Source organism: Carcharodon carcharias, chromosome 28 (genome assembly GCF_017639515.1).
Source record: "Carcharodon carcharias isolate sCarCar2 chromosome 28, sCarCar2.pri, whole genome shotgun sequence".
Lineage (NCBI taxonomy): Eukaryota > Metazoa > Chordata > Chondrichthyes > Lamniformes > Lamnidae > Carcharodon > Carcharodon carcharias.
Window position 1 is genome coordinate 12,758,561 of NC_054494.1, and position 23,271 is coordinate 12,781,831.

The 23,271-nt window shown below is 43.3% G+C and overlaps 1 protein-coding gene across 1 annotated transcript; it reads left to right on the top strand.

Annotated features, from left to right (window-relative positions):
* Positions 1–21,513: 21,513 nt before the first annotated feature.
* Positions 21,514–21,918, top strand: LOC121270723 (histone H2A-beta, sperm-like). The gene has a single exon (XM_041176104.1). The coding sequence runs from the start codon at positions 21,514–21,516 to the stop codon at positions 21,916–21,918; it is 405 nt and encodes a 134-aa protein (XP_041032038.1).
* The last annotated feature ends 1,353 nt before the right edge of the window (positions 21,919–23,271 follow it).

Sequence of the window (23,271 nt, forward strand, 5' to 3'; positions counted from 1 at the left end):
TCGAGCCTGCTTCACCATTCAATAAGATCATGGCTGATCTGATTGTGGTCTCAACTCCATTTTCCTGGCTTCCCCCTCCAAAACCCTTGGCTCCCCTGTCTATCAACAATCTAACTTAGCCTTGAATAAATTCAATGACCCAGCCTCCACTGCTTGTTGGGGGACAGAATTCCACAGAGAAAATATTTCTCCTTATCTCCATCTTATTCTTAATCTGTGTCCCCTAGTTCCAGCCTACCCCACGAGAGGAAACATCCTCCCAGCACCCACCCTATCAAGTCCCCTCAGGATCTTATATGTTAGATGTTAGAAGTTCCTGCTTTGTTCCCTTCTATTTCAGTGTTTAGAATCTTTTATTTTATCTTTTTTTATTTTATATTTTATCTTTTTTAATTTAATTCATTTTTAAAATTTTGAATGTGTTATTTTATCTTCTATATCAGTGTTTAGAATCTTTACTGGCATAATTTGACCTGTGGGTGCCTCCAGAGGTCCTGTCTCCCAAAATGGCCTCTCCTGTTCCCTATCTCTTATGTTGACGAACAGCCTCTGCTAAGTCACTGTAATTTACCTCCCTGCAGAGTCAGCAGACCAGTCTGATTAGCAATTTCATGTCTTTATTTCAGCCTTTCCTCAAAGTTTTGTATTTTTGAACCAGCAGTGTGTATGATCTTCCTTTACTTCTCTACTCCACTGGTTCCCCTGCTTCTATTTCAGGATCCCACAGAGCGCTGTGCCCAATTCTCCAGCCATTGGTTCCGACATCTCACCGAGGCAGTCCTGCTCTTTACCACTTTGTGCGCTTCTTAATTTTTTGGATCTCCTTACAACTTTGCTTTACAGATAAACTGTTGACGTGACGAGGGGCATGCTCTCTTCGACTTTTTGATTTAATTGGGTTTCCAGCCTCTGGCTCTGTTGTTCTCTGCTCCTAAATGTCTTTTGAATTTTACAAATGAGCTGCCCTTGCAGAATACAAGTGCAGATTCCCAATTATTTTTCTTTTTTAAACACTTTTTAGTCTTTTAACCACCTCCCCTAGTTGTTCTATGTTTTCTGTTTCTACATGAACACAATAATTTTTCTGCATATGTGTGGATTGGAGAAAATAACTTGTCCAGCGTACTAATCATTCCTATGATTTTTACTGATGGGATTGGCTACTGTCTGTAACTCAATCCCAACTTAACTACCTCCAAAAGCTTACCAACCTCAGGCCAAAATTTTGCCAGACTATCAAACCTTGTTATTTTTACACCTTTTATTTGTGCCCACTCAGGAGATGCCAATGTCGGCACACTTCTTGGTAGTTGCTGTCACAACAAATAATTGTTAGTCCAGCAACCATAACTCCGCTTATCATTCACGGCACAAGTGTCTTCCTAATTACTGCTTTATTACATCGTAGTATTAGATTTTATATTACTGTCCTACAGTGTTACAAGATGTCATGCAAATGTTACAACTGAGTTCCCAGACCAGAAGTGATCCTTCTCTCAGCTGTCTGGATGACTGTGGTCTTCTACCTGTCCCTGAGATGTTTTTCAGACTGAGCAAAGAATTATGTCTCATTCTAATACTAGTTGGCTATCTTGACTACATTAAAAGCACAGATCCCAATTTCAGGTGTTTACCCAGCAAATATCTTTCAGACTTGGCCTCTGAGCTACAAGATTTATTTATAATACAGCAGTTTATCTCTTACTGTAGTGCGTGCTGCCTCAGAATAGAGACAAGGTTAAAATTTCTCTTTCGACCATTTTTTTATAATAACTCAAACCAAAGTGAAAGAATGCTGGAACAATCTGACTGACTAAATCATCTTAATGTCTTCGAACAATGTGAAAGAAAAGCAGAGGTAGGTGAGAGAGAGGCAGCAGGGGAGAAGGAGAGCGATCAATCAGAGTGTGTTGTTTAACCCTGAGAAAACCAAAATGAGAGAAAACACTGAAAAGAGGTCCTGTTATCATCAAAAGAGATTATCCATTAGTCAAAGGTAAAGAGGCATTTAACCATCCAAACCAGGGTGAAACTTGGGAACTTTAACGACCTGAAATGTAAAGGACAGACTGTGCAATACGAATGGCACAAGACATTGTGTAGAGAGGGTAGATTATTAAGATCAAACTGAAATGCATTTAAAATCTAATGATTGCATTACATCATTTCACCGTAAAGCTCTTTTGGCTGCCAAGGTCAAAAAAGAGATCAGTGCGGCTGATGATCAGCCTCACCGACATGCTCAATGCACTAGTAATGGAGGAGACTTGAGGGGATGGGGTAGTCAGCTTACAGAAGGTGAGACTGGGGTAACTGAAAAAAAACTTCCAAAAATTCCACTGTCCACACCTTGTGCTTGCAAAACCTTGACAGCCTGCCCATTCTGTAGTGCACTAAATTCAAATTTGTCCCAAAGAAGAGTCATCTTCAATTCCAAACATTAACTCTGTTTCCCCCTCCATAGATGCTGCCAGTCTGGCCATGTTTTTCCACCACTTTCTGTTTTTATATTAGAAGGTGTTATTGTGCTATCAAGTGGCACGTACACAGCAATAACTGGCTCAACGATGCTCAGTTTGGGCTTTGCCATTGCCACTCAGCTCCTGACCTCATTACAGCCTTGATCCAAACATGGGTAAAAGAGCTGACTTTATGAGGTGAGGTGAGAGTGATTACCCTTGATGTCAAGATAGGATTTGACCAAGTAAGAGTCCTGGCAAGTTGGAGTAAGTGGGAATCAGGGGGCAATTCTCCACTAGCTGGATTAATGTCTAGCCCAAAGGAAGATGGTTGGAGACCAATCATCTCAGTCCCAGGACATCCCTGCAGAAGTTCCTCAGGGTAGTGTCCTAGGCATAAACATCTTCAACTGTTCCATCAATGACCTTCCCTCCATCCTAAAGTCAGAAGTGGGGATGTTTGCTGATTGCACAGTGTTCAGTCCTACACATAATGCCTCAGGTAATGAAGCAGACTGTGCCTGCATGCGGCAAGATCTGGACAACATTCAGACTTGTGTTGATTTGTGCTACACATGTTCCAGGCAATGGCCATCTCCAACAAGAGAGAATCTAACCATCTCACCTTGACATTCAATGGCAATCATTGTTGAATCTCTCACCCTTGACATCCATTGACCAGAAACTTTTCTGGATCAGTGTAGTAACCTGAGATGTAATTACCTTTAAAACAAGTATTGTAATCTGAGGTCACATGATCTTATTGTCCCATAGCAGAGTAGCGTGGGCTACCTCTATGTGGGAGAGTATTGGGTTAGTCACTGATGAGTGAGGACAGAGTTTTTATGTTGTGAACACATAAGTATAGTTGCAGATTTAGTTTGTAAATAAACAGCATATGTCTATTCTAACAACTATCTCCCAATGTTCTCTGTCTCTGTACCAACTCAGTCACCCTGAACAAAGCGTGCACCCTGGATCCTTTAGCCCCAGTAAACCAAGGGCACAGGATCCAACAAACTGGCGATGAGGGTAAAAGCACGAAAAATCACAGAAAAAACAAGGTAAAAAGCAAGAGGGAAAAACTAAGGAAACTGGAAGAACCAAAATCGGGCTGTACCTCGCAGGGTCATTGTAAATTAAAGAAAATTTCCATCTGAGCGTCGAATTAATTCCCTAAGAGATGCCGCAATTTGGAAGAATGGAGCCTTTCGATCCAACCTCAGACGACTGGTCTCACTATGTTGAGCACCTCACGTTCTTCTTTCAGGAGAACGACATTGCAGGGGAGGGGAAGAAATGCGCAATCCTTTCATCGACATGTGGGAGTAAGACACACGGATTAGTTCGAAATCTGTTGGTGCTCAATGCCCCAGTGGCCAAAAGTTTTGATGATTTAGTGAACTTTGTAAGAAATCATTATCAGCCCAAGTCAGTGACCATACAATGGTTTAAATTTAACTCAAGAATCAGAGCTGCGGGGGAGACAGTTGCCTCTTAAGTAGCGGCTCTGAAGCCATTAACTGAATACTGACAGTTCGGTATTTCAATCAGTGGTTTGCTTAGGCCAGGGTTTTTCAGTCGGCCTGTGGGGGTGAGCCCGACTCTCCAGCGTGTAAAATGACGCTCAATCACGTCGGGTGTGCATCCCAATGCCATCGCGCTGTCTCTTTCGGCGGGCACACACCTGTCGCCAATAATTGATAGGCCTATTAAGGCCATTAACGAATTAGTTAATGTCAAGTTTACACTGCCCGTCCATCGTTACGGTTGGCGGGCAGGCGAAAAGACCATGCGGCCTTTACGTTTTTTTTAAGGAAACCTCATCCATGAATTAAATAAAAAGCTTTCCTGAAAAATAAAAACATGTCCCAGCTCATGTGACACAGTCACGTGAGGGGACATGTTTCATTAAATTTTTATTGATCTTGTTTACTATTTTCAAAAGTGCTTCAATCTCCCTGAGGCAGCTCCGTGCTGGCCCCGACTCTCCCTCCTCCCCCCGCTCGCACAGGAAGCGCTGAGCGCTACCGCTCGTGTATTACGCTGGGCGGGCCTTAATTGGCCTGCCCGCGTAAAATGGCAGCGCGCGCACCCGATCGCAGGAAGCACTTGGGTTCCTGACCAGTCCCGCCCGCTCCTGCTGAGCCTGCCTGACGCGGGAATAATTCTGCCCTTAGTGACCGGTTGGTGTGCGGTATAAACGAAGATGCTATCCAGAGGAGATTGTTGGCTGAAAATCTCGATTTTCCGAAGGCGTTGGAAATCGCTCTTGCAATAGAAGGTGCAGTGCGACACTCAGAAGCCATTTGAGGAGAGCAAAATGGCACCATCCTCCATGTTGGGTGGGGAGCTTCAACAGAAAAGAGCACGAAAGTGCAGAGCTTTGTTCTGAAGCGGAAAGCAGCCACTGCTAGCGAACAAATTAACAAGGAGATCTCAGCAGCAAAAGCATGGCATCATAGTAACAGAGATGGAAGGAGACAGCCCTGTAATGAAACACAATTTAAAAAGATTGAACATTTCTTCTGCCACCGATATGGAGACATGAGAAATTGTAAAGATAGAATCAGGCAGATCGTCAGACAAAGGCAAAGATAAACAGCATTGTAAAGCCTGAGGTAATAGACGCTGATATTTATTCACCATATAATTTAAAGGAAGGAAGAACAGAGCCTATCTATGTAACTGTGAGAGTGAGAGTGAATGAGACGCCTATCAGAATGGGGGTGGATACTGGTGCAGCTACTATGGTGAGTGGAGAGCATACTTTTCAATGCTTGAATCATGGAGAACATAAGTTGAATTTAGAAGAAACTGTTGAAAGATTAAAGACTTACACAGGAGAAAGCATACAAATCAAGGGCGTATGTAAAGTCTCAGTAAACTACGAAGGTCAAACAGTGAGATTACCCTTGACAGTAGTAGCAGCGAGAGACCTAGTCTCCTCGGGCGAAACTGGCTGAAAGAAATTAAATTGGAATGGACTGAAATCTTCCGACTGAGAACTAATGGATTTTCACAGCTATTACAGAAATATGCCTCAGTTTTCAAGGAAGAACTTGGAAAAATTGAAGGGCTACAAGCAAAAGTTCACATATCTCCCAAGGCAACACCAAGATTCATGAAGATAAGACCAGTTCCTTATGCAATGCGAGATAACGTAGAAGCAGAACTGAACAGATTAGAAAAACTGGGAGTGATACAACCAGTACAATTTTCAGAGTGGACAACTCCAATTGTACCTGTTCTCAAACCTGACCGATGTATCCAAATATGCGGGGACTGTAAATTAACAGTCAATCAAGTTGCAAAATTGGATAGGAAGCCCATACCTAAAATTGAAGATTTATACATTAAATTGGCAGGTGGAAAGGTTTACATGAAGTTAGATTTGAGTCATGCCTACCAGCAACTGGAATTAGAGCAGGCATCCCGGAAGTTCTTCACCATAAATACACATGAATCCAACCGTTTACCATTTGCCATATCTTCTGCTTGCGCCATATTACAGGGATTGCCCCATGTTGTAGTTCATCTTGATGATGCTTTCGTGACTGGACTCACAGAGAAAGAACGTTTGATGAACCTGGAGGAAGTTCTGAAATGTTTTAATCGGGCTGGAGTGAGATTGAAAAAGGAAAAGTGCACATTCCAGGCTAAAGAGGTAACTTACCTAGGTCATAAAATAGATTCACAAGGCCTACATCCACTTGAAGAAAAAGAGAAAGCCATTAAAGAATCCCCAGAACCAAAGAATACATCTGAACTGAAATCATTTTTGGGAATGATTAGCTACTATGGACACTTCTTGTATAATTTATCGATAGAACTGGCACTACTATATTGTTTGCTTATGAAAAATCAGAGATGGTTATGGCAAACACCACAAGAAGAGGCTTTCACAAAAGTGAAAAAATTGTTACAGCCATCTACATTTCTAGTACATCCTGATCCAAAGAAAGAGTTGATACTAACGTGCAATGCATCAGCTTATGGAGTCAGAGCGGTGCTTTCTCATTGAGTGCATGATGGATCCAGACAACCTATAGGTTATGTGTCGAAAACACTTAGTACTGCAGAGAAAATGTACTCACAATTTGAAAAAGAAGGCTTGGCGATCGTTTCTGGTGTTAAAAAGTTTAATCAATATGTGCAAGGTCGTCACTTCACTATCATAACGGACCACAAGCCATTATTAGGACTAGTTGGGGAAGACAAGGCGATACCCCCTATAACCTCGGCAAGAGTACAAAGATGGACGCTGATCTTGATAGCGAATGAGGATACTTTTATTCACAGGCCCGGAAGTCAAATTGCAAATGCAGATGCAGTCAGTGGTTTACCCTTGCGGGTAAAAGATGAGGATATTCCAATTCCTCTATGTCTTGTTATTAAACCTCCTGGAATCATTGCCGATATGTGCCAAGCAAATTAAAGATTGGACGAACCGAGACCCAGTCTTATCCAAAATGAGAAATCAAGTTCCTTCTGGTTGGTCACAAACACAAGAATCCGATGAAATGAAACTGTATTTCCAGAGAAAATACGAGATAACCGGCCAAGAAGTTATATTATTGTGGGGTACTCGTGTAATTGTTCCTCCGAAATGGTGAAAGCCATTGTTATCTGAGCTTCACAGTGCACATCCTGGAATTTCTAAAATGAGGGCGATAGCGCATAGCTACACGTGGTGGCTGGGAATGGTTGGAGAAATAGAAAACTTAGTGAGAAGCTGTATGCAGTGTCAACAAATACAAACATTACCTACAACAGTCCCATTACACACCTGGGGATGGCCAGGAAGACTATGGGTACGTGTACACATCGATTATGTGGGACCTTTTATGGGAACAACGTTTCTCCTTATCACAGAAGCGCATTCAAAGTACATATACAAAGTATCACATCTTCAGTGACAACAGACAAGTTACGACAAAGCTTCGCTATAAATGGATTATCTTAAGTCCTAGTATCAGATAATAGTTTTCACATGTGCTGAATTTAACCGATTTACAAGCCTCAACCGTATTATTCATGTGAAAACATCTCCTTACCATCTTTCTTTCAATGGACTTACTGAGAGAACAGTTCAGACATTCAAACCAGGTTAAAGAAATTGTCTGGAGGTTCAATAGCGACTAAATTAGCACGATTTCTATTCCACTATCGGACCACCCCTCATTTGACAACAGGTGTCACACTTGCTGAACTGTTGATGAAACGCCGTCTCCGATTAAGATTGAGCCTAATCATGCCAAACTTGGCGGGGGGGGAGGTGGAAGGTAGAAAGAAGGCAAGAAAATCAGAAAATAGGAAATGAGTGTCACAGTCGAAAACAGAACTGTTAATGCAGGAGAGAAAGTATTTGTGAAAAATTTTAGAGGAGGCAGGCCCAGCATATTTGTTTGGTGAAATAAGTGCTGTAATGGGACTTCCTTCCTACCATGTGTAAGTTGATGATCGAATAATAAGAAGACATGTGGATCACGTATGTAGTGGAGAAGCCAAATATCCAGAAGTGATTCCTCCAGTGCTCGATACTGAATCAACATTTCCTGTTGAAAGGACTCAACCAAGTACAAGTGTATTTGAAGGGCTAACTGTACCTGAAAGAGTCAAAGAAACAAATTTATAGGTACCTGCTGTAGAACCTAAAGCTCAGTCAACTTCAGTAAGGGAGACTCCAAAGGAAACTTCAGAAGGTGTAGAGCTGAAATGTTCTACACGCATAACGAAACCCCCAGAGAGACTGACTTTGTAAATAACTTTGTGTATTGAAAAATTGTAAAGTGTTTTTTTCAGTAAAGGGGGAGGGATGTAGTAACCTGAGATGTAATAAACCTTTAAAACAAGTATTGTAATATGAGGTCACATGATCTTATTGTCCAATAGCAGAATGGCGTGGGCTACCTCTATGTGGGAGAGTCTTGGATTAGTCACTGATGAGTAAAGGCAGTGTTTTTATGATGTGAACACATAAGTACAGTTGTAGAGTTAGTTTGTAAATAAACAGCATATGTCTATTCTAACAACTATCTCCCAATGTTCTCTGTCTCTGTACCAACTCAGTCACCCCAAACAAAGCGTGCACCCCGGATCCTTTAGCCCCAGCAAATCAAGGGCACAGGATCCAACAATCAGCCAGTATAAAGACTGTGGCTACAAGCCAAGTCAGAGGTTGGGAATTTTGAGGTGAATAACTCACCTCTTGACCTCCCAAAGCACAAGTCAGGAGTGTGATGGAATACTCTCCACTTGCCTGGATGAGTGCAGCTCCAAAACACTCAAGAAACTCAACACCATTTGGGACAAAGCAGCCCGCTTGATTGGAACCCCATCCACCATCTTAAACATTCACTCCCTCCACCACCAATGCACAGTGGCAGCAGTGCATACCATTTACAAGATGCACTGCAGCAACTCACCAAGGTTCCTTTGACAGCACCTTCCAAACCTGCAACCTTTACCACCTAGATGGACAAGAGCAGAGATGCATAGGAACACCACCACCTGCAAGTTCCCCTCCAAGCCATACACCAACCTGATGTGGAACTATGTCGCCATTTCTTCACTTCCATTGGGTCAAAATTCTGGAACCTCCTCCCTGAATTCCCTAGAACAGCACTGTGGGTGTGTCTACACCACGTGGACTGCAATGGTTCAAGAAAGTGGCTCACCACCACCTTCTCAAGGGCAATTAGGAATGTTGGTCTTGGCTTTTCTTCTCTGCTATCAACTGTTCCCTCTCCTCTGACTTCTCCACCCTCACCTCCAACGTCAATTGTGAGGAGCTCATGGACTTTTTTGTCACTAAGATTGAGACCATACATTCAGCTGCCTCTTCTGTTTCACTTCCTTCCCTTAGCCAACCAGGACAAATTTCTGTCCCTTCCTAACGCTGAGCTCACATCTTTCTCTAGTTTCTCTCCCTTCTCCTCTCATGTCCTCTCTTCCAGGGCATTTTTACCATGAGACCCACCTCCTGCTCCCTTGACCCTATACCCACTAAACTGCTGCTTACCCAATGTGCCTTGCTGGCCTCCATATTAACAGTTTCCTCTCCTCAGATACTTTCCCTCTCCCCTTCAGGTCTGCCATCATCACCCATCTCCTCAAAAAGCAACCTTTGATCCCTCTGTCCTTGCAAACTACCACCCCCTCTCCAACCCCCTTATGCTCTCTGAAGTTTTTGACATATAGCTGCCTTCCACCTCCATGCCCGTCTCTCCTGGAACTCCATGTCTGAACCTCTCCATTCAGGTTTCTTCCTTTGCGACAGCGCTGAAAAGGTTCTTATCAAAGTCTCAAATGACATTCTCTGCAAATGTGAGCCCGGTGCACAATCCCTTTTCATCCTTCTCTGACACGGATAAACACAGCATCCTCCTCCAAAGATTCTCCATTGTTCATTAGGTGCCAGAGTCAGAGAATTTTCCGCAATGGTTTATTTTCCTGCTCCCACTCAATTACAGCTGGAGTCCCCCAAAGATCTATCTTTAACTCCTTCCTCATTCTCAACACTTGCTGCCCCCTGGTGACATCATCCATAAATACCACAACAGATTCCACATGTACACTGATGACACCCAACTCTAACTCATCATGCTTCCATCGATCCCTTCTCTATTTTGTCAGATTGCTTATTGGACGTGCAGTCCTGGATCAGTCACAATTTCCTCCAATTTTAGACATTGGAAAGACTAGTCATCGTCTTCAGTCCCCATCACAAGTTCCATTCCCTGGTTCTACTCCTCTCTGAACAAAACTGTTCTCAACCTCAGCATTCTTTTTGGATACAAGCTTCGAATCCCTTATCCCCTCCGTCACAAATATTGCCTGCTTCCTCCTTCATAGCAGTGCCCATCTTTGCCCTCACTACAACATATCGGCCACTGAACCCTGATCCATGCATTTGTTAACGCCAGATTCAACTATTCTGATGCTCCCCTGGCCAGCCTCCCATCTTCCAGCCCCATAACTTCGAGCTCATCCGAAACTCGTTTTGATAACCTAACTCTTTCATTCATCACCCTGTACATGCCAACCCACATTAGCTCCTGATCCACCAACATTTTGATTTTAAAATTCTCATCCTTGTGTTCAAATCCCACCATGGCCTCACCCCTCCCTATCTCTGTGACCCCCTCCAGCTTTACAACTGTGCAAAAATTCTACATTTCTCCAATTTTGGCTTCTTGTTCCCCTACTACTCCCAGCCTTCCTTTGCCCCACCATTGGTCTCCATGTTTTAAGCCAACCAGGCCCTAAGTTCTGGAATTCCTCCCTAAACCTCTACCTCTCTCTATGTCTTAAAGTTACCCTGTGCCTTGCTGACAAAACATTTAGCCAACGATTCTAATACCTCTTTCTTGGAATAGTTGAAGGCTCTACATAAGTGCAAGCTCTCATTGCTGTTGAAGAAAGACAATCATGTGTAGATGCTACAATGTACTTACTTCCATCAGGGAGCTATTGAGCATTCAGTTAACAGAAGGCTCACACTCCATACCTGACACCCTTTGTTTTGCTGAGTACAAAAAAATGAACTTGACTTTTAAAAAAAATTGGCAATTGTCAATTAAAATAAAATCTGCACTTGGGAATCTCCAGCGATGATGATATTTAGACTTTGAACATGTTCTCCAAAAGGGCTGAGCTGCAGGAAAACATCCTGTGATGCCCTGGCAGCTTAGTGTTGCCCTGCTTTCCAGAGGGAATCATGCCAGCACATGTAACATGCCGCACTTCACCACCCAATGTGAAGTTGCAGCTTTGCTGGTCGATAAAACTTTCTCACAAACTACTGTTGAGAAAAGGCAAAGAAATGAAATCTTAGAGGATATTTTGTTAACTTGTCATTTGTGCTGGTTCTATTTCAGCATATAACATTTATGAACAAAGTGATAAAGTAAAGACAGAAATAAAAAGAGACAAGCCCTGCGGAAGAGTCATATGGACTCAAAGGCATAGGGATGAGTAGGCTGTTTGACCCCTCAGGCTTGCTCTGCCTTTAATTAGATGATGTCTGATCTACACCTCTATTCTATTTTCCTGCTTTTGTTCCATGCCCTTTGATAACCCGACATAACAAAAGTCTGACAATTTCAGTTTTGAAAGCTCTAATTCTGCCAACATCCACAGCTTTTTTTGGCAGAGAGAGTTCAAGATTTCTACAATGTTTTCTGTGAAGAAGTGCTTCTTAACTCTGCTCCTGACCAGCCTAGCTCTAATTTTAAGGTTATGTCCCCTCGTCCTTGATTCCTCCGCAGAGGAAATAGTTTCTACCCTTTCAAACCCTTTTCACATTTTACACATCCCAATCAGATTACCCCTCAATCTCCTATATGCAAGGGAATACAAGCTAAACTCATGCATCCAATTCACAAACACTCTCATGATCATTCTGGTGTATAGGTGCTGCACCCACTCCAAGGCCAATATATTCTTCCTAGTGTTCAGTGTCCAAAACCGAATGCACTAGCCCAGATCTCTGCCCAACTGAAAGACATATAGGTGAAATTTGTAGTCAACAAGAGTAGGTCAGAGGCTAGGAATCCTGTGGTGAGTAACTTACCTCCTGACTCCCCAAAGTCTGTCCACCATCTAAAAGACACAAGTCGGGACTGTGATGGAATACTCTCCACTTGCCTGGATGAGTGCAGCTCCAACAACACTTAAGAAGCTCGACGCCATCCTGGACAAAGCAGCTGCTTGATTGGCACCACATCCACAAACATCAACTCCCTCCACCACCGTCGCACAATGACAGCAGTGTGTACCATCTACAAGATGCATTGCAGGAATTCAGCAAAGCTCCTTCAACAGCACATTCCAAATCTACGACCAATACCATCTAGAAGGACAAGGGCAGCAGATAGATGGGAACACCACCGCCTGGAAGTCCCCCTCCAAGTCATTCACCATCTTGACTTGGGAATATATTGCTGTTCCTTCACTGTCGCTGGGACAAAATCCTGGAACTCCCTCCCTAACAGCACTGTGGGTGTACCTACACCACATGGGCTGCAGCGGTTCAAGAAGGCAGTTCACCACCAGCTTCTCAAGAGCAATTAGGGATGGACAATAAATGCTGGCCTATGAGATGCCCACATGTCATGAATGAATAAAAAAAAAGCCCCTGTGGAAGATGGGAGATGAAGATAAGGTTAATGATGAGGACAGGTTTGAATGCAGTATTCCCAGTGGGATAGGATGAAACAAGGCAGATCAAAAGACCTCACTTACCATTATGCCAATTGCCTTTGCATTCATTGGTACACCAGCCTGCCAACGAATCAGGAGACTGCCTCCATAAGTCCCTGATCAGCAGCCAGCTGCAAAGCTTTGCCATCTCCTGCAAGAATATCTACAGTCAAAGTGAAAAGTTAAATTTGGCCAGGATTTTCCAGCCTGTCGTGGCAGGACCGGCCGTGGGAGATTTGGCGGCCCAGCCAAATGTCCATTGACTTTTTGGCGGGACCGGATGATCCTGGTGGCAGGAGAGGCCGGAAAATCCCGCCCAAAGTCTCTGTCCTCTTTTCAGCCTCTGGCTCATTCCAGGTTAACAATATGGTGTCAGTTAAAGTGCTGGCCATATCTATACCAAACAATAGGCATACAGTACCATCAGGTTCTGCCACTATGCAGCACATTGGGTTACTGTTGTAGGTATAGCAATCTGGAAAAGATGTGCCTGTGGAAGCTAAGGTATAGTGGGGAGGCTGTGACAAAGTTGTTTCAACTCCTTCAGTAAAACCTTCAAGACAGGATGCTGTACAGCATTCCCAATGCCCGTAATGTTACCACTGCACCAATCTTTATACATTGGGTCTCTTCCTCAACCTGCACTGGGGTCATCTGCACCATGAGCCTGTTTGGTTGGTGTTCATAGATATACCGAGCAGGTACACACATCATGCAACAGGCCCAACATTGTAACCAATAGCAGCAACATAAGTAGATAACATTATTCCAAAAGAACAAGCAGGCTCCCACAGCCCAGAGGGCCATCAGTGTAGCCATGTTACATTCAACCCTTTGTGCCCAACAATATGGCCCGCATGAGCTACAGGGAATCTTGTTTGTACAGGTGTCAGCTCTGGTACATTGGGTAACACACTCACTTCCAAATCACTGGGTCATAGGTTCAAGTCCCACAAATTCTGGGCTGACGCTCCTGTGCAGTACTGAGGAAGTGCTGCACTGTCAGAGATGTTGTCTTTCAGATGAGATGTTAAACCAAAAGACAAGCAGAGTAATTCTCCTCAGTTTCCATATCAAACACTCCACCAACACCACAAAAACAGATTGCTGCAGTTCTGCTTATGGCAACTTGGCTGCCATTTACCAATATAGGAAATGGTAGTTCTGAGAATATTATAGAATTACAAACAATGGTGGTTGCAAAAGAAATCCTGGTGCTCTGGCTTTTAGCAATAGGTTTCTCTCTCTCTCTCCGCCACTCCCCCCCTCACTTTAAGGAATTCTCCAGCGGCCTGCTGGAGATAGAACAGGTAAAGTACGTTCAGGCAGATTAGGTTTCACAAGTCAATAGTAATTGGTAATAGACATTCCTAAATCTGATAAGGTGGATCTCATGCCCGATATCTAAACAAATTGTCTAAGTAAAGTTGAGGTTATGTCCTAAGAGGAGGTGAGTAGAAGGGTGACCCCTGTAGGCTAAGGTCTGGGATTTGTGAAGATAAGGCCCTTACCAATCCCCTGGAAATGAAATATACGAACAGGCACTCAGGAGGGAAAAGCTACTTTGGAGAATGGAGAGTTCTCCGAGTTGGGTCCACGTTGACTTTGGCCTAACATCCTGGTTAGCTCAAGAAGATCGAGAGCAGAAGAGACGGCCAGCTGAGGAGATCAGCATCAATTTGCTTCACCCATCCACTTGTCTGAACTGGGGCTGTTAAACTATTCTTACCTATACAAGTTGTAGGTCTATTCTGTCTATTCAGTTTATTTATTCTATTTATCAGTTGCATATTAACCGACTGCTTTAACCCACTTGTGATCTCAACACAGTGACCACTACCACCGGCCCCACCTCCCCCCCGCCCTCCTCCCCCCCGCTTTCCAAACACGCACTGCCACTTTCTTTTGGGTGATCTGTGACTCCCAGCCCAAATCTTACACCCTACTTTGCAACAATGATGACACTTCTAAGGTAAATAATTGGCTGTAAAGTGCTTTGCAACATCCTGGAGGTTCTGAAGGGTCTTGTACAAATGCAAATTTCTTTGTAAGCCTTCTTGTTCTCATAGCCAAGAGTGGTGACTACCCTCAGAGTGTAAGCCATGTGAATATCTGTTTCACTGAGAGTTTTCACAATGCACATACTTGAAGACGATTATTTGAAGTTTGAGAAGGCTATAGATAGGCTACAGGATGCACAATGCAATCTTCTTCAGCTGCAGCTCACAGCAACCATACACCAATCACAAACAGAAGCAGAATGTAGCTGAATAAAGCTTAGCCTGCAACCAGTGCTATTACTCAATGTTTGAATCCTTCCAATCAGGTTTACACCCCTATCGCTGTATCAAACTAGCTCTCATCAAATGACTTCCTTGACTGTGCCCATGGTAAACTATCCATCCTCTTCCTTCTCAATCTGTCTGCTCACTGCCTGACCTCTCCACTGGCGTCCAGCTGGTTGGGACTGCTTTCGCCTGGTTCTATTCTTATCTATCCACAGGGAACTAACATTACATTTTCAAATGATGTTTGTGAGGGGCAGCACATAGATGAGAAATAGGAGGGGGCTGAGGATAGATCCTTGGGGCAAGCAGAGGTAATGGCATAAGAGCAGGGAGAAAAACCAATGTCAGTGGTTCCCTGGCTACAACATTGGCTCCAACCCACTCCCTGACAATGTCTGAGGCTGAACCAAACTGTTCACAACCTTGATTTCATATCGGACTCAGAAATGGCCTTCCGACTTCATATCTGTGCAATCACTGCCCATTTCCACCTCTGTAATATCACCCGACTCAGTCCCTGCCTCAGCTCATCAGCTGCTGAAACCCTCGACCATGTCTTTATTACCTCTAGACGTGACTATAATGCACTACTGGTTGTACTTTAATCTTACATCCTCCATAAGCTTAAGCTTATTTGCTGTCCGATTCCTAACTTACACTAAGACCCATTTACCCATCATCCCGGCGCTTGCTAAACCACATTGACGGTGGAGCAATGTGTTGATTTTAAAATTCTCATCCTCGTTTTCAAATCCCTGCAAAGCTTTGTCACTCCTAACCTCTGTAACCTCCTCTAACCCCGCAAATATTCAAGGTCCATATACCATCTAATTCTGGCCCCCTGTGCACCCCCAATTTCAAACCCTCCATCATTGGCAGCCCTGCCTTCAGCTGCTGAGTACCCAAGCTCTGAAATTTCCCCCAAAAAACTTTTGATCTCTTCCCCTCTTACCTCCATAAGCTAGCTCTTTGACCAAGCAATCAAATCTAATATCTGCACAGTTTCAAATCTTGCTTGATAGCGCTCTTGTAAAGCACTTTGGGAACTTTTACTATTTTAAAGATGTTATATAAATGTAAGTTGTTGCTGAAGTAGTGCTTCAGATGCCTTAACTAATCAGGGGGTCTTACAGCACAAGCGCCTTGCTCCTTTCCCCGGGTTCCAAGTATTATGTTCAGCTGCTCTGTCTTCTTTCAATGAGGTGTACAAAGGGGGAGCAATGGCTGGAATGGTGAAGCCTTGATGAGGGGAAGGAGAGTGAAATTGAGAATAAGTATTTGTTTTTGAACCAGAAATGCAGCAAGGAAGATTAATCATTAGCCATTAATTCAAGTTGCAAAGTAATTCTTTTAGCTGAATAGGAAATTGTGCTCATTATTAACTCTGAAGAAGGATCATCTGGACTCGAAATGTTGACTCTCTTTCTCTCTCCACAAATGCTGTCAGACCTGCTGAGCTTTTCCAGCATTTTCTGTTTTTGTTTCAGATTTCCAGCATCCGCAGTATTTTGCTTTTATCATTATTAAGTAGCCTAATGCCCCTGCCAACCAGGCCAGGCTCCAAGAGGACATGGGCCCTTCTGTGGAAACCCGCATTTGTGCTTTGGACAGAAGAGAAAGTATCTGGATGGAACTGAAACAGTAACAGATACATCAATAATCAGGTAAGTGATAGAAGTATTAATAAGCAGAACATGGTAAAACAAGAGGGAAAAACAGACAGTTGAGTAGGGAAAGAAAGACTTGCATTTATATAGCTCCTTTTGCAACCTGAGGACATCCCATAGCACTTTACAGCCAATGAAATGCTTCTGAAGTGTAGCCACTACAAGTGCTTGCACAAAATAATGCAATAATGCCCCAGATCACATGTTTTTGTAACATTAATTGAGGGTTCAAAAATGGTCAGAACACTAGGCTCCCTGACCTCCTTCACAATCATGCCATGGGGACCAATAACTTGTGAGGGCAGATTGGGCCTCAGATTAATGGGAGGGGTAAGAACTAGTCACATGGACACAAATTGAGTAAGTGTGGTGGATCTGGCACTTTAAAGAGTGAAGCTCTCTCTCAGTACTGCACTGTCGATTCAGCCTAGATTATATCTGTATCTTGTATCTGGAATACATTTGAACTCACAACCTTCCAATTCTGAACCTAGAGTGATCACTGAGTCATAGCTGATATATACACACCCCAGGTAAATACATACACAAGTAAACACATGGAAACAAGTAAACCAAGGTAGTTGGTAGATTCATAATTAGTGGGAGTGTGTTTAGACAGCTCCCTAAACAGATAGAAACAGACATATAGAGTAAAGGACAGATAGAGACCAAAAAAATAAAGCATTAGATGCATAGAAAAATAAGCTGTTTCTGTAATTAAGTCATATTCTGACAAGCTCAGTATAATTTGCTATTATAGATTTTAATGCTCATTTGTACAAGATGTTCAGTGCCATTAAATACATTTGCTGATGTGCAGAAACTGAGAAGAAGCATAGATTCACAGATTGATATAGTACAGAAGGAGGCCATGCTTGTTCCTGCTCTTTCGTAGAGCTATCCAATTAATTCCACTTCCTTGCTCTTTCCTCATGTTCCTATAAATTTTTTGCCTTCAAATATCTATCAACTTCTCTTTTGATCGTTACTATTGAGCCTGTTCCACCATCCCTTCAGGCAGTGCATTCCAAATCACAACAACACTTTGTGTAAAAAAAATGTTTCCTCATGTCACCTCTGGTTCTTTTGCCAATCACCTTAACCCTGATATCCCTTGGTTACCAACCGTTCTGCCACTGGAAATGCTTTCTCCTTACTTACGCTATCAAAAGCATTCATAACTTTGAACATCTCTAACAAATCTCCTCTCAACCTTCTCTGCGCTAAGGAGAATATCCCCAGCTTCTCTAGTCTCTCCAAATAACTGAAGTCCCTTGGTCTTGGTACCATTTGAGTACACCTTCTCTTCACCCTTTCTTTAAGTGTGGTGCCCAGAATTGAACACAATATTCCTGTTGAAACCTAACCAGTGTTTTAGAAAGGTTTAGCATGACTTCCATGCTTTTGTATTCTTCTATTAATAAAGCCAAGGATCCCGTGTACTCTTTAACCTTCAAAGACTGGCATAAAGAAAAAGAACAGCTGTGAGGGAGATGATAATGCTTAGAAGAAGCATCAAATGAAGCCATATGGATTGAACTGGGGAACGACAAAGGGACAATCACATTGTTGAGAATTGTAGACATCCAAACAGAGGGAGATAGAAGAGAAAATATGTAGGCAAATTGCTGAAAGGGCAGTGATATTTTTTACTGAATGTGTGAATTGCAGGCTAGGCCAGCATTTATTGCCCATCCCTAATTGCCCTCATTTAGAGGGCATTTTTAAAAGCCAGCCACATTGCTGTGGGTCTAGAGTCACATGTAGGCCAGCAGATTTCCTTCCCTAAAGGACATTAGTGAACCAGATGGGTTTTTACAATTGACAATGGTTTCATGATCATCATCAGATTTTATTGAATTCAAATTGCACCACCTGCTGTGTGGGATTCAAACCCATGTCCCCAGAGCATTACTCTGGGTCTCTGGAATGCTATGCCACTTTGCCATTGCCTCCCCCTTGCAATAATTGTAGGGGATTTCAACTACCCTAATAGTAACTGGGATAAAATTAGCGTAAAAGATGTATGAGGTTTCAAATTCTTAAATGCATTTGGAAGAATTTCTTTTAGTCAGTATGTAGCAAGCAAGAGAAGGGGCAGTTCTGGATTTAGTTTTTGGAAGTCAATCTGGGCAGGTGGCAGGGGTATTAATGGGAGAGCAGTTTGGTACTAGTGATCATTATTCAGTTATATTTAGTGTTGTTATGGAAGAGGATAAAGATATACCAAGAGTAAATGTTTTAAATTGGGAAGAGGTCAGTTTTACTGAGCTGAGATGTGATTTGGTAAAAGTGGACTGGAACCAACTACTTGAAGGTAAATGAGTGCCAGAGCAGTGGGAGGCATTCAAGGAGGAGCTAAGAACGGCTCAGTACAAATATGTTCCCACCAAGAAAAAGAGTGGGACTCATGGATGTCAAAGGGCATATAGAGTAGGATAAGGCAAAAAATAAGACATCTGTCAGATGCCAAGAGCTCTATATCTCAGAGAGCCTAGAGTAGCATAGAAAGTGCAAAAGTGAAATTGATAAGGAGATTGGGAAAGTAAAGAGAGGGCATGAAAAAATATTGGCAAATAAAATCAAGGACAACCCAAAGATGTTTTATCAATACAAAAAAAGCAAGCGAATAACTAAGGAAAGAATAGGGTGGATTAGAGATTGAAAAGGTAACTTGTGTGTGGAGCCGCAAGATGTGGGCATGGTTCTTAATGGATAACTTTCATCTGTTTTCACAAAAGAGGGGGACGAAGCAGACTTTGCAGTTAAGGAGGAGGAATGTGAAATATTGGATGGGATAAATGTAGGTAATATTAAGCTGTTTAGTGTCCTGGATAAATTGCCAGTCCCAGATTAAATGTACTCTGGGCTGCTAAGGAGAGGAAAGGAAGAAAAAACAGAGGCTCTGTCCATCATGTTCCAAACCTCGCTGGCTACAAGAAAGGTGTGGGAGGGCTGGAGGACAGCGAGGATTGCACTGTTGTTTAAAAATGGAGAAAGGGCTAGAGAATTACAGGCCAGTCAGTTTAACCTTAGTGGTGGGAAAATTACTGGAACAAAGTTGACGAACAGTATTAAACATCATTTAGAAATATTTGGATTAATCAAGGACAACCAGTACAGATTTAGGTCATGATTAACATGATTGAATTTTTTGAGAAGGTAACAAGGAGGGTCAATGAGGGTAATGTGTTTTATGTAATCTACATGGATTTTACCAAGAGGTTTGCCAAGGTCAAAACATTAAAAGCTGATGGGATCCAAGGATAAACGGCAAGGATGATCCAAAATTGGCTCAATGGCATGAAGCAAAGGTTAATGGTTGACAGGTGTTTTTGTAACTGGAAGGCTGTTTCCATTGGGGTTCCACACGTCACAATGCTGGGTCATTTTGCTGTTTGTGATTTCTATTAATGATTTAGAATTACATGTAGGGGGCATGATTAAGAAGTTTGCAGATAATACGAAAAAATGGGTGCTGATTCGTTGGCAAGTTGGCTCTAATTGGTTGAGATATTTCCATGGCGGATGCACCAGTGGGGTTTTGTTCCCCCATGAAATTTGGTATTCTTGCATCTATCCTGTTGAGTGCAAGGTGAAAAGTTTTGACAGCATGTCTCTTTTTTTCAGCAATGCACTGAGCTTTCCCCTCTTGATCTTCCCAAGATTCATGAATGCTGTTCTGCCCTCTCTTCACCCTCCCTCGCATGTGATTGAAAGTGAGCAAGAAAGCTGTAGACTGCGGAGAAATATCAATGCACAGGGCAGTTGGAAAGACAAGTGACAAATGGAATTCAATCCAAAGAAATGTGAGGTCTTGTATTTGGGAAGGACAAACAAGACAAGGGAATACACAATAAAAGGAGGATTCTAAGAAGTGTAGAGGAACAGAGGGACCTCAGAGCACATGTCCTCAGATCCCTGAAGGCAGCAGGCCAGGTAGATAAGGTGGTTAAGAAGGCTTATGGGATACGTTATTGACCAAGTGTCTGAGAGGATAGTTGAGGCAGAAACCCTCACTGCATTTGAAAAAGACTTGGATTTGCACTTGAGGCACCATGACCTATAGGGCTACAAAGCAAGAGCTGGAAAGTGCCATTAGCTCTTTTCCATATGGCACAGACACAATGGCACTCTTCTGTACCATAAACCTTTCTATGTTTCTTCTATGCATATATACACCTCCAGATCTCTATGTTCCTGGATCCCTTTAGAATTGTAAAATTTAATTTCTATTGCCTCTTTTCATGCTTACTACCAAAATGTGTCACTTCACACTTCTCTACATCAAATTCTATCTATGTGTCTGAAAACGTTCTTCTGAAACCTGTTACTATCCTCTTCACTGTCTACCTACCACACTTACGAGTTTCATATTATCTGCAAACTTTGAAAGTATTTGGACAGGCAAGGTTCCCTCCAAGGGCAAAGGCTCCCCTGACAGTGCGAGGGAGGGTGAAGAGAGGGCAGGACAGCATTCATGAAGCTTGGGAAGATCAAGAGAGGACAGCTCAGTACATTGCTGATAAAAAGAGACATGCTGTTAAAAATTTTCACCTTGCACTCCACAGGACAGATGCAAGAATACCAAATTTCATGGGGGAACAAAACCCCACTGGTGCATCCGCCATGGAAATATCTCAACCAATCAGAGCCAACTTGCCAACCAATCAGCACCCATTTTTTCATGCAGTGTATAACCTTGTTTCCTTTGAAATTTGATATTCTTGCGAATCTGTCCTGATGTGTGGAAAAAAATGTTGACAGCTTGACTCTTTTTCAGCAATACTCAATGTTCTTTTTATTCTTTCATGGGATGTGGCCATCACTGACATGGCCAGCGTTTGTTGCCATTAAAGATTGGTGAAGGTTTAGAGCAGCGGCAACAACAAGATGTCTGGTCACAGTAAAACCGGAGGCAAAGGGTGCACTAAGGCCAATACTCGCTCCTCCAGAGCCAGCCTCCAGTTCCCTGTCAGCTGCATCCACCGGCTGCTGCGCAAGGGTCACTCTGCCGAGCGTGTCAGGGTCGGAGCCCCCGTCTACTTGACCGCCATCCTCCATTCCCTGATGGCCGAGATTCTCGAGCTGGCCGGCAACGCAGCCAGGGACAAGAAGACCCGCATCATCCTCCGCCAACTGCAGCTCGCCATCCACAATAACAAGGAGCTCAACAAACTGCTGGGAGGAGTCACCATAGCCCAGGGGTCCTGCCCAACATCCAGGCTGTGCTGCTGCCCAAGAAAATTGGGCACCCCAGAAAGGTTTGAAGGGGCGAGGCCAGAAAAAGATCCCTAATTGCCCTTGACTGAGTGGCTTGCTGGACATGTGCAGAGGGCAGTGAAGAACCAACCACATTGCTGTGGGTCTGGGGTCACATGTAGGCCAGACTCGGTAAGGATGACAGATTTCCTTCCTTAAAGGATATTAGTGAGCCAGATGGGTTTTTATAACAACTGATGATACTTTTGTGGTCACCTTTACTGAAGCTAGCTTTATATTCCAGATTTATCAATTGAATTCAGCTGCCTTGGTGATATCTAAACTCATAGCCCCAGAACATTAGCTTGAGCCTCTAGATTACTAGACCACTGTGACACTTTCTCTCCGAACTACCAAGCAACAGTTCATTGTGGGTTTATTTGATAAAATAAACCCGAGAAAGGAAAGCAATAGAGTAAAACATGTCCAAATCATTAACATATATCAAAAAGATCTATGGTCCAAATACTAAGCCCCTGGAGGACACCCTCTTCTCCTACCTTCCAGTCTGAAAAACAACCATTCACCACCACTCTGCTTTCTGTCCCTTAACCACTACCCTTTAATCCCATAGGCTTCAATTCTGCTGACAACTCTTATTATGTGGTACTTTGTCAAAGACTTTTGAAAAAGGCCATATGCACAATATTCAGAGGCACGGGGTGAAATCCGCCTGAGAGCTGAGGTAGAAGCAGTGTCTCTGGGTGGGCAGGACCCACCCAGGGTGTGTAGACCATTGTGTTCATCATCACCCTCCCTGGTGAATCCTGTGCCGTTTGCCTACTGATCGGGTACTCTCAACACCTGACAACTTACACTGCAGTTTAACAACTCACATACTCAACTTGTTCCAAAAGCGGGCTACAAATACAATACAGGAGCAGTTTCCTTTCTGTGTATTGACGTTCCCACCCCACCCCACACCCACACCCACAAGTGTCCGACACATTCTCCCCCACATGCTCCCAAACATTTTTCCTTGTGGCTCTTTAATGGGACCACTCCCCAGCCCAATTCTTCACTTTGAGTCAATGTGACTGGTTCCCCCCTCCCCCGACAGAAAACTTTGTACTGGCCAGAACCCCTCCTCCCTCCCTCCGCGTGTTGCTTTCTCGGGCATTGTACAACGTAAGGCAGGGAAGTCCTGCAGCATGAGTGCCCACAGCGTTCACTCCCTGTCTGACTGGCTCCCTGTCGACAGGACGCCAATTGCATCGGGAGCGAGGGATCCATGGCTTTCCCGAATGAATCTGGAGTGATCGACCTGCCCCAACTCAACGCCACGGTAGGAATCCAGACCTCGCCTCTCCTCATCTATTTGGTGATGTGTAACTAAACGTTTTCTTTTTTGGTTCCCTGCGTGTTTTTAATCTACAGCTGTTACGCATC

Coding starts and splice junctions, on each gene's coding strand:
- LOC121270723 (XM_041176104.1), top strand. CDS start 21,514: ATGTCTGGTCACAGTAAAACCGGAGGCAAAGGGTGCACTAAGGCCAAT.